Genomic DNA, 12,297 nt, shown 5'->3' with positions numbered 1-12,297 from the left:
TTTAGGCCCTGCTGGGGACTGAAGACCATGTTGCTGTTCTCCCTCCCCCACCCTCAGCTGGTCAGGGTTGGAAGTTAAGCACAAACCCCAGAGTTGAAATAAGGAAAGATTTAATACAACAGTATAATAAAATGTTCTGAACAACAACAATAGCAATAATAACAACAATAAACAGTAAACAAGACAAAAGATATACAGAGAAATACTGCAGTGAACACAGCCAGCCCGCAGAGTGTGCTTCCCGGGACAAAAGCCACAAAGGGAAGCTTCTGCTGGACCTGATGTCAGCATGGTATGAATAACCCAGCTGGAGACCCCTTCCCCCTGCTGGGGAAACTTAACTCTATCCTAGCTGAACCAGGGCAGATACATTCAGAATAGACATGTTTTCATTACCTCCATCACCAGTAATATGATATCTAAGCTACATCTTTCATAAATGAGCATACGTATTTTGTCAGTGACTATATACTAAGTTAGCAGCTTTGGCTCAGGGCTTGTTGCTCAGGTTTCACCACCTTTTACATCAGAATAGATGATTTATTTTAACTTAGTATAATTTGTATTAGCACAATGGTTATTAGTTATAAAATATACAGGATTCATCTGTAGGTCAACTCTGGCTTGGGCCTATTGTCCAAGCCTTAGCACTTCAGGCTTCAAAAGATGCGTAGTATTTTTTCAAATGAGGCACATCATCAGACTCTTTCAACATTGTACTCTTTTTGAGAATGTTCATTTGGCTTGTTCCATGCTTTTTTTAAGAATCTGTTGAAGCAGTGTCCCTTCAAATGTTTTCTTCAACAGCTGCATTGGTTTCTGTTTGGGGCCTTTGAAGCATTTTTAAAAAGAAAACATAGTGTTATCTTTGTACTGTTGTTACAAGTAGGAGTAGCTTCTTGTTGAATAAGAAGCATAAACAATATCTCTCCATGTTAAAGCAAGCAGATTTAATAACCTCCAGACACTTTGTTAAGCAGAAGGAAGGTGGTTTCCTGTTTGGAGGTAGGGATAGAGCAGGAAACTCAAGAAGGCTTAGGTTGTGTGCTTGGAAGCGGTATGTGCAGGCGCTCTGCAACTATATCCTATTTGATTAAGACTGAATAATTTGTTTCTGTGGTGTATCGCTTTGCAGATTCTTTGCTTCACTCAGTTCAGGAGGTCTGCATACCTTCTATCAATGTGCTAGGGTGATTCTCCTTTATTTCATTTTTATCTTCTTGCTAGTCAGATGCTTAGAAAACTTGAGCTGAATGGTAGGGAGATTTAATTAGTGAGACCTGAGTTTAAATCTTCATGGAAGAACTTTTATATTTAGAAGTGATTGGAAAATAAAATATAAATAAAAATGTGTGGGGGTTATTCAGGGAATATTTTCATATTTTTTGTTTGCAGCTGACTTTTATGTTGTTAGTACTGATTAGTACAATCCTGACTGCTAATGCTTTCAGCTTAGTAAGCAACATACTACTTAAAGCGAGTGATTCTCCTCCCTAGTGGGAAATGTTAGTAATAACTCATGGGGTCTGATGCAGCTAAGTGCCTATAATTAACAGCACCACTCCATCTGTTCCCACCAGTCTGTTATTAGTCTTCTTCAGAGTCATTACAAGTTAAAGATTGTTATAACAAATAATGGGACTCCAGCTGATGGAACATTTGTCTAGGAAAAAAGAAGTCTCTGCTTTTCTTTTACATAATTTCTCTTTATTTATCATGACTTTTTGACTTCTACTTGGGTAAGTTTCCTTAAATGTGATGCAAATAAACTTTCAAAAGTGTGTGCATATTCTGTCTTACTTCTGTCAAAGCCACTGCAAATAAGTTGGAGTTGCTTATAGTTCAATGTTCTAAACCATTCACTGAAATTCATGTTCAAAAATTTCACTGAAATATATGAAAAACCAAAGCTCAGTATGGCACAAGGAAATGCTGACTATGCATAAGTGAGTATTTGAATTATTTTACTACAAGGTAAGCTGCATTTGACTGTTATTTCCAAAGTTATATTTATAGCCTACACATAATTGTACCACTTTTTAAAAGAATATGGCATGCTTGCAAAATACAGTACTTCATTTAAGAGTGTATTTCTTATGTTAACTCTTCTGTTATGGCAGGCTTTCAAGCTGTGTTTTTCTAATAAAAAGCAATTCCCTTCTCTTGTATAATTCTATGGTGCTTCTGTTTATGTGTGTCTATACACACATATATAGTATTCATTAGTATCAGTAGAGAGGTAATGTGGAATTTTCCAGCAGGGTTTGAGCTAAATATAAGGCCTCTTAAGTATTAGGGAGCCAAGATTTAAATATGTATCTTCAGTTTTGGGGTTCCCTTTTGTCTTCAGGTAGAAGGATGAAAGGATGTCACCACTGAGCAATATTAGATCTTCACAGAAGAAAAATTTCACCTTACCAGTTGCAGTTGCACGTTTTTCCGTATATAATACCCTGTCAGCAATATATCCACTTATGAAACAGCATAGAATTCAATTGAGACACTGTTGTCATTGTGCTCCTTGCCCTTGGCCATATCTTTCATTGGTTTCATTACTTTATTGCCTTCATTATTTCTGGGACGGTAATAGGGCACAAAGTAGCATATCATTGTCATTCTGCAAGTAGGCTGAGACAAAGATTCAAGTTTCACTATATTTCCTCTATGCTTTTTGTAGAGCATAGAATAGTGTAATTAAAACCAGCAGAAGTCTTAATAGCTTTTCAACTTGTTTTTTCCTAAATTGATTGTCATCTGTTAAAGCAGGGAATGAAAAATGATCTTGGTAACGATATGCATTGAAACAAGCTTGTGCCAGTCTTTGCAGCAAAGTATCTGGCAGAATTCTAAGCATCTGACTGCTTATTCTTTGTTTTGCTTACCTGAAGCAGCAGCAATGATGCAGCTCTGATCACTTTAAAGAATGCCAAAACCCCCTGCTTGTCCTGTAAGGAACAACTGGGAGTTGACTAGAAGAACTAGGACATTTCAAGGCAAAACCATCTCTCTGAATTTCTTGGAGCAATATGCCATCCCTTGTTTAAGCTACTAGATGAGGGAAGTGCAAAGCTGTTTGAGCTGACTGCATCTCAGGCTGGACTGTCTCTCTGCCATGCATAAACATCTGTTAAGTAACAGGCTGATAGTCAGCAAAGCCCTCCCTCCTTAAAACAGCTCAAAACTTTTGATCTCTGGAGTTTCATGCTTGTTCTGCAGTTGGACACTTCAACTGCTGTCTCCTACAAAAGGACTTACAGCTCTGTGGGAGGTGGTAGAAATATCTAGTGTGCATATGCATATTCTAGTTGTACTGGGTGTAGAGTGGAGGGGAATGTTTCACATCAACAGGGTCTGAACTTCTTCATTCCCGCAGTGTCTGCACCTTCTGGAAAGGAGGAAGGAAACAGTTTTGCTTCAAAGTCTGCACAAACTTAGACTGTGAAGCTGCTGGGGTTTGCAGAGTAGAAAATGGGGGCAGGAATGTCTTAAATGTGGCCTTTGCCTTTGTCTTCAGAGCTAGGAAGTGGGCTGGTTTAAACTGAGGTCTAGAGCAAAGGAAACCATGTTTCCACTGCTCCCTCTGTTCTGCTCTGTGTCATCCACATACTCAGTTTTTCATATTTAGAGAGTCCTTTTGCTCTAATTCACTGCTGGTTTGAAGGAAACATTGCATTAAGGAAGCCTGTTGTAAGGAAAGAGATGAGGAATACTACCTTGTTCATGTAAAAGCATGTGACAGGATCTAGAGGATGAGCATTACCAGTGGAATTTAACCAGACTGCTGCACCTGAGGAATGGCTACCTCCAGCCACTTCGATCAGTCTGGAAAACAGCTGTGGCACATAGTGGTTTCTTAGAAAGACAGGACACTTGAGGGTTTAAGTGAAGTAATGATTTTCATATTACATGCCTCTAGCTTCTGGGAATTGGTGTTTAAGGACTTTCTAAGTATCTGCTCCAACATGTTTAATAAATATCACCTGGATTAATTTTTAATACCATTCTTAAGGAGATTCATTTTAGTCTCTGCAGCATCTTATGTCATTTCCATGTGTTGGACGGCTCTTGTTTCACCAAATGAGATCTCTACCTCCATGATTCTAAAGTTACTTTGTAAGCATAGAAGAGTATAAAAATTATTTTCTGTGCTATCGCAGAGACCATAATGCTGTTGATGAAGGCAAATTAGTGCTAGCCATGCCAAATTCCCCCAAGGATTTCTCTCAGTCCAGATTTCTTCCTTTTCTAGGAAAATAATCCCATCAAGCTTTACTCAGTCTGCATGTAAGTCTTAAAACCTGATGCAGACTGAGCTGAAGAAGTTTCAGTTGCAATCTCTACTAGATCGTGGATGTGTAGTATTTCATCTTCTTTGTTGCTATCATGTATTGCCAAATTACTTTTAGCTGTTCGAAGAGATTTTTTTGGGACTAACCCCTGCTCTTTGCTTTATTAATGCAAATCCAACAAAACTCCAGTAAGGCTAATTGAGTTACTGAGAGCTACCTCTGGGTATCAGGGTGATTACAACTTGTTCTTGGCAACCAGTTCTTTTTGTACTTTATCCTGTTTAAATTGTTTTTGCTGATGCAGTTAGTTTCATTATAAACCAGTAAGACTTACATGAGGAAGGATTATAAGGCTCTGATCTCAAATTTTGCAAATAACGATTTCTTTATTTCCAGAACTTGTAGCTACAGTTGTATCAAAGGTCAATTAACAATACCGTTAGAGTGGGGACCCTTTTAACCTGCTTGCTCCTTATATCTTGGAAGGTGAAATGGTAAGGGCAGCTATTCAGTGAGGGAATAAGGATCACTGTAAGTAGTGATGCCTTACTGATCTTGCTAATGAGGGAAAAAAATTGAGCAGTATTTTCCTTGCCAAATGTGGTGCCATCAAGCTAAAATGCAGTTGTATTAAGCTAAAACCTCTTCCTGCAATATTTTTTAGGGACTTTAATGCAGGCTCAGTTTTTGCTAGTATTTGGTGCAAATGATCTTATTTATATCTACAAATTCCAAGTGTGAAATCAGCTATTTAAGAGGCTTTTAAACTTCTAATGTTCTGTATTTCTAGGGAAGAACCTTGCGTGACCCCACTGCACATGCAATCTTGTCCCAATATGATCTTCTGTCAGGCAAGCTTTATTAATGAGTGCTTGCACACTTGAACTGGGCATCGCAAAGGAACTCTGGTCCATGTGAAATGGAAAAATGTCACTTGCCTTGGTACAAGTCTTACCCTTTTGTGGGTAATTGATCCAACTACTGTGATTAAACTAGAGGGGCATTAAAGCGTAGTTGCAATAATCACCCTCTTTCTTTAGGGAAGAGAACATGTTAGATGAATAAACTTGATCAACTTCAAACCTAGAAAGTCCACAGCTTTTATTGGCAACAGTGTCAAGCAATAAATCCAAATTGACTGAGATCCTGAGTAAGTTGAGTGGTCTTTATTTTATAAAAGAACAGACTGAAATTCTAGTCAGGCTTGCCTGTAAAAAATGCACACACTGTGAATGTGGGAAGGAAGACAATCCTGATCTCTAACCCCTCCTAAAGTTATAGGTGTTCTCTCAAAATCAAGTTTATTTCCCTCTGTTTTCAGAGAGCTTCTTTAAAGATGTCCTTTTCAGCTTTGGTCCTGTTTTGAAATTTTTTTTTTGCATAAGTACTGACAATGCCCATCTCAATTGCAAAAGGGAAGTGGCATGATCTTGATGGTGTCCTCATCACTTTTTAATTAGGATAATAGCAATTGTTTTTTTCAGTCCATTCATTTGACCGGTGTCTTGGCATCAAGTTCTCACTGGTGGCTTTTCAATAGTGCGCCAAACAAATGAGAGTGTAATCTCAGGAGTTCTGGGAACCAATTTAACATGGCTCCTGTTTGAAGTCAAAGGGTGCTATACTTCTGACGTAAACAGGGGAGCTGTAAGTTCAACAGAGCTTCTGGAAACATCCCTGTAAAGTAGTGGAGTGATATACCTTTGAGTACAGTATGGAGTTTTATTTCCTTTTATATGTCCTCTTAATCAGGATGACACTCAATTGGATGGAGAGACTATTAAAGGGAAACTGTCGTGTTATCCAGCCACTTACACACATTAGCAGCTTTAAAATTAATGCCTACTCAAGAAAAAGACCTGGGCTTTACAGAGTGAGCTCAACTTAGCACTCAGTTGTCAAAATAAAATCCCTAGTTGTAAAAAAAAAACCAAACAAACAAAAAAAAAAACCCAAAACACAACAACAAAAAAAAAACCCCACACAACACCAAAAAACAGCCTATGGTGTCTGGTTGTATCCCTAGTCTTTAGTGTAAAATTAAGGGTTTATTTAACATAACATTATTGTACCATCTATTATAAGAATGATAAAACTTCCAAATGACACTGTAACGCAACTGAGCATCCAGTTGGAGTCAATGCATCTGAACATGATAATGCAGAATTACTTATCTAGAAGCAAGTGACTTAACATTGAGTTTTTTTGTGAGGGAAGAATGGGCAAATAAGAACCTTTTGTTTAAACAAATGCATAACGTATTATGTAGAAACACAGTTTGAACCATCTGGCATCTTGTCTCAAATATGAGAACAGCGGGCTATTTCCCTTTTTTGTTTAACCTATTTTTTTATTATGGTATATGAATGCTTTAATATCAATATCTTTCTAGTATGCAGGAGTCACTAAAAAGAGGTGAGCAACTTGGGAAGAAAACAGTCTGAACAAAGTCTGCAGTTAAAGGTCATACTATACTGGTCTCTATCACTTAAATTATTTTAGCGTTCTTTGTCTATTTAGGAAGCATTCCTCCATGGATAGATAGTCCTTGACTCTTCACCTTAGGATTGTATGCACCTTCCTCAAACACTGGTTGTTAACTGCATCAGTTTTCTGAATATCTAGCTAGACCATGATTCTGATGACACGTGACATGCTGTTTGCCTCATTTCCATGTGCGTAGAACTCTCCATTTTCTGTTCCGTCCGTGTTGTCTCATCTCTTTCCAAGTGATACTCTTGCTACAGATTAGTTGTGCTGTGCTATTGATGGTAAGATTGGCATGAAGTATGTTGAAGCCTGCAGCACCACCACCTCTTCTAGACTTGAGGATTCCAGTGACTGACTTTCCTCTTTTGCTAGCTGCACGTAGATACAGTGTTAGATGAGACTGCTTGAAATGTCCCTGAGCACAATGGTTCCAAAAACCATTTGTTCTTGTCTATCAAATATGACAAGACCCATGAGTCAGAGCAAGTTCTGCTTCTACATCCTGCATGAAAAATATGTTTGGGAATTGAAGATGTACTATTTTTCTGTCACAAAAACCCAGTCTGTTGCTCTGTTACTCCACAAAGGGGAGTGGGCATGGGGGTGGTGTAGGCCTAACAGTGTTGCCTCTTAACATATTTATGTTAAAGGAAAACACCTGGGCACTTAGAACTTAGTTCATGGCTTTTTAACCTATCTGGAATACAATGCTTTTGTGCCACAAATTAAGACCCGGATCTGTTCTGATTCTAGCTGGTTAAGAAAAGTTAAAATTAATGAGAATGCTGATCATGCAGGCACTGTCTAGACAAATGACCTGTTTGCATATTTCCAGTTTTTCAAGGAAACAAATGTTTATCTTGTGGTTCTTATAGATACAATGAGAGCAGGACACATGTAGGTGAGTGTCCCTTGCTCTCTTGGAGGATTGTCATTACATGTGACGAGGAACTTTGAGCGTAAATTCCTTGGAGGACTTGGCAGTGCGAAATGGACAGCTATATGTATGCAAAACAGCCATAACCTACTTAGCATTTTCCAACATAGACATTCCACTAACGTTAGTCATCTTGATGACTTAATTTTATTTTTTTTTTCAGGCAAGTAGCAGTACAAAAAGACATTGTAGTCTTTTGTATTCATTCAACCTTTTATTAATTTAGTATCACATTTGCTTCATTTACTGATGCTGGCACTAGACACTCAATTTGTGATGTACTCTTTGTATAAAAACCTCAGTTCTGTAGTGAAAGTCCTTGAAATTGAGCTTTTGATGGTAGATTGAAATAAAACCTGTTCATAATGAATGGATGGTTCTGTTCTTAAGACTAGATGAGAGGTTTTTCCTTTATTGTAAGTGGCACACATTAACATCTGTATTTTCTTGTAAGGAGAGAATAGCCATGTAAGTTAGAGGCAAATCAACACAGGAAGTCTTGAGTTGTGATTTTTTTTAAAAAAAAAATTGAAATAACTTTTAGATTTATTTTTGAGTTATGAGTACTTTGAAAATAAGCTATTAGTATTCATTGCTGTTATCAATAATGAATATGTAAGTTGCTTTTTCCAGAAAATACGTGCCTAAATTGCCCTTCTAGTTAACTTTCTTTGAAGGAATGAACAAGTGCAAATAATCAATCTGATATTTGTACATGGAGGGAGGTCTTTGCTATAGCATTCAGCCAGATGTGGTTTTCTGTATAGGTTTATCTTTTTTGATGTAAGTACATTGGAGGACTTCTAGTAGCTAAACTATGAATTCCCATTGCATTTTGTGAGTTTGTACAAACCAGTAGTAAATTACTAATGGTCGGCTTTCAAGATCTCTCTAGAGAAGACATTCCCATTAGCTACTTATTGCCATGGTATTCAAGTACCACTGTCAATGATACTTCATAGTCTTGGGCTTTCTTCCTTTGTAGGATCAAACCCCCACAGTTTACTTCTGATTTTGTTTAGTCTGTATTTTTTTAGATACTGTGGGTTTCATAGTTGCCCAGTGGAAATAAGGTGCCTGAATAAGAAATGCTGTGCAAGGAGTGAGGTACTACTTTAACACTTACAACCTTGACAACATTGTAAATCCTCATGGAACAGCTTTCAAAATCAGCTTTGCAAACTTTCTTGGGTAATTTTTATTAATGAGTGCGATGTATGTGCAGGCAAAATGTTCCATCCTTGAATGGGTGACCACAGCAATTTCTCTTTCCAAAGTGGGGTCAGGTAGTACATTTAACTGACGTTAGCGATACATTAGCATCAGCGCATTCTGTATTGGAAAAAATAACTAGCCTTAAAACAAGGTAAAAACACGTTGACTCTCAAAGACAATCTCATTATGCAGCAGTGGTAACAAAAATGAATGCCACTGTTAAACCCTAGCATAAATCTCCAGTTTGTGCTGATCTTGGAGACCTTGAAATCTCATCTGATTTGTTATTTGAGGCCATAGCTGTTCGGAAACAGCTTTGTGCTTGCTTTGTAATTGCTCTTTATCAGGCAATTGCTTCCATTTCATGACTGCAGAGTTGGTTCTACATGCTGGCTTTAAGCTTCTAAATGATCAGCAATTTGACATTTGACATTAAGTGGTTGACCTTTAGTGAGTAAGAGGAAAACCTAATAATTCCTAGTGTTTAGAGCACTGATTTTGTTGTGATACTGCTTCTCTCCATCTAACTTACATCTTCGACCACTGTTGTAAATTTTTTCAAGTTTAATAGTAAATTGGTAAAGCACACAATTTTAATGCTATGTTTTGCATTGTGGGCAATACCTTTATTTTAGTGTGACTCTTTAGTCCCTAAAATGACATGTAAGCCTCTGTCAAAAAATGTGATCTCTAATCTTTGCCTTCCTGATTGTGACTTTTCTAGGGGTACAAGCCTGTCTACAAACCACAGTCCGAGAACAAGAAGAGAAGTATGAAATTCAAGGTGGCCCACAAAGAGGCCGGCTCAACAGAGAACAGCTGGTGGGTTTTATTGCTTGAGACAGATTATCTTAATGACCTTTGGTTCATGCATTTTTGCCCTTTGCCACATGTGCAGTAGATGTAAAATTTTAATGTGGTCTTGTACAGAAATTTGATTATGTGCAAGGTGATCGAAAGAACTGCGAACACCCATAAAGCTGTCATTTTTCTCTATTAGTGGATATGTTGCTATAACCTTGTCAGAGGGAACGCTGTATTACATTCATGGAAGAAACTGTATGGGACAGGAAGTGATGCTGCTTTGGCCTGCCCTGCTCAGCTTTAGAACCTAGTTGAAATTTTCTGGGTGCTAGAAAGAAAAATGTTTCTATCACTTTTTCTTTCCATATAGGGCTGCTTTTGTATTTAACTGGGTTAATTTTTGGCTACTTTCTGGATTACATTGGCGAAGTTCATTAAATGTATTGTAGCAGTAGCTGTAAATATTCCTAGCTCATAGTTCAAATCCTGTTGTGCTGGAAAATATTTAAACATAAGCAAGAATTTACCACATAAGCAACCTTTTCTTAATTGCATGCTTACACCGAGGACCTTGCATGTTAAGTTACTTTTCTAGCTTCCAGTGTTGGTTATTTTAAATTGCTTTTTTTTGTAGGTTCTGACTATTGCTTTCTTTTTTGCCTGTGCTTAGTTGTGAAGTCCTGTATTTATACTTTTTTTTTTTTTCCTTACATTTAGCTGCCCAAGTTGTTTGATGGATGCTACTTCTATTTTTTGGGATCTTTCAGCCATCACCATAAGAGTGATCTTGTGGAGCTGGTCAAAGCAGCAGGAGGACAAATTCTGGTTAGGCAGCCAAAACCAGACAGCGATGTGACGCAGACAATCAACACGGTGGCGTACCATGCAGAATCCACTTCTGACCAGAGGTTTTGCACTCAGTATGTCATCTATGATGTGTCTTCTAAATTCAGGCCAGAGAAAATTCGTCAGGGGAAAGTTTGGATGGCCCCCTCCAGCTGGCTTATAGACTGTGTGATGTCATTTCAGCTCCTGCCTGTAAAATGAATATCAGTGTCTCTTGAGCAAGGTTTTAAAATGTGGTGAATCTTGAGCGGTTGGAACATTCTGGTAAACATTGATTTGTAGCTATGATTTATGTTTTGTACTTAGGCATACAGAAGAGCTTTGACCATTTAAGTGAGTTACTAAGATCACTGATGCTGGAATAAACAAACAGAATGGAGGAGAGAGATAAATACACTTCATTGAAAAATGTGCCTCCTGTTATTTAGTATGCTATATTTCCGCATTTAATTTAACTGTAATAATCACTGACATTTTGTACGTTAAGATCTTGCAAAATGAAACCTTTTGCGTTCTTGATTTAAATCAGCCCTATGTAGGTGATAGACCTTGACCCCATTTCTTTTGTGTTTGATATCCACTGACAAGGATCTACTCTGTGTCAAGATTTCCCAGCCAGGCCAGAATTTGTATTTTTTTAAAGCAAAGACTATGCATTTGAAGATGGTAATTTGCCTTTGTAGACATCTCTTCTGTCAGATGACGTGATGTTTCTTGTAACTTCTTACAACTGAATTTTGCAGGAAATTCTTGGCATGGGATAAGCATTTTAGAAATTAGAGTAGAACTAATGGCCTTAATTCCTTTGAAAGTGGACAATTTTGAAAGCACTATCTGCAAAAAATCTTGGTCTGAAATTCCTTATTTGTAATCAAAGTAATAGTTTATTCACTCCTTTTCTGCTTGTAAACATATAACTTGAATTTGATTATATTTTCTGAAGGTTTTTAAGCATTGGGATCCTTAATAAATTATTGTAATCAAAAATATTTCTGTAATTATGAATGGTTGCTATCATGGTTAATTTCATGAAAAAAATGTTAATGATCATAAAAAAATTATGCCTCACTTTGCACAATTATATGTCAACTTAGTTGACTACACTGGAGCATATTTGACTCTTTCATGTTTGTTACAATATTTCTCATAATTGATCATAAGTTATTGTCAGAATCTTACTTCCTTAGTCTGTGCTTTTATGTAATGTCTCACATCTTTTGTGTTGCCTTAGTTTGTGAATTCATAATTTTAAAATGGTGTCTCGTAATAATATACAATGAGAATGATAGTTGTGGGATAAAACAGTGTTTCTTGTGTTTGCTTTTGTATTGCTTGTAATAATAGAACTTCTTTGTGCCAATAAGCTTGGAGTTTCTTATTGCATGAGCTTAGCTGCAGAATAAATACATAATCCAGATGTATCTCAACTGGTAAATGGAAATATAAGTACTCTTCTGTGAACTTGATACAGCTATGAAGATAACATATCCATCTGCAAGCGCAGCTCCTCAGTGTGAGAGCATTGTTTTCTGTAACCACTGCCCTTTGAGATCCTATGCCAATTTTCAGTCTGCTCTATAGAACTCCTCGAACTCAACACTTCAGGTATAACAGATATGGTTTTCAATAGCATCTACCAGACTTCAGTAGCTGGAGTATCTTGATCTATCACTTATGCTAGACTGAATCATTGCTCTTCATTAAATGCAGTTCTCA

At 37.3% G+C, this 12,297-nt stretch overlaps 1 protein-coding gene across 2 annotated transcripts in view; it reads left to right on the top strand.

The window, feature by feature from the left end:
* BARD1 (BRCA1 associated RING domain 1) overlaps window positions 1-11,418 on the top strand; it is a 44,770-nt gene extending 33,352 nt beyond the window's left edge. For both annotated transcript variants that reach the window (XM_026853086.1, XM_026853085.1), the window contains 2 exons: window positions 9,656-9,753; window positions 10,453-11,418. In XM_026853086.1, coding sequence (XP_026708887.1) covers window positions 9,656-9,753; window positions 10,453-10,782 — 428 coding nt within the window. In that variant the 3' untranslated portion in view covers window positions 10,783-11,418. The remainder of the gene's footprint in view (window positions 1-9,655; window positions 9,754-10,452) is intronic.
* The last annotated feature ends 879 nt before the right edge of the window (window positions 11,419-12,297 follow it).

The sequence above is a fragment of the Athene cunicularia genome, assembly GCF_003259725.1.
Source record: "Athene cunicularia isolate RWA chromosome 7 unlocalized genomic scaffold, athCun1 chr7_part1, whole genome shotgun sequence".
Lineage (NCBI taxonomy): Eukaryota > Metazoa > Chordata > Aves > Strigiformes > Strigidae > Athene > Athene cunicularia.
Note: the sequence above shows the minus strand (reverse complement) of the source record. Positions and strands in the feature narration are given on the sequence as shown.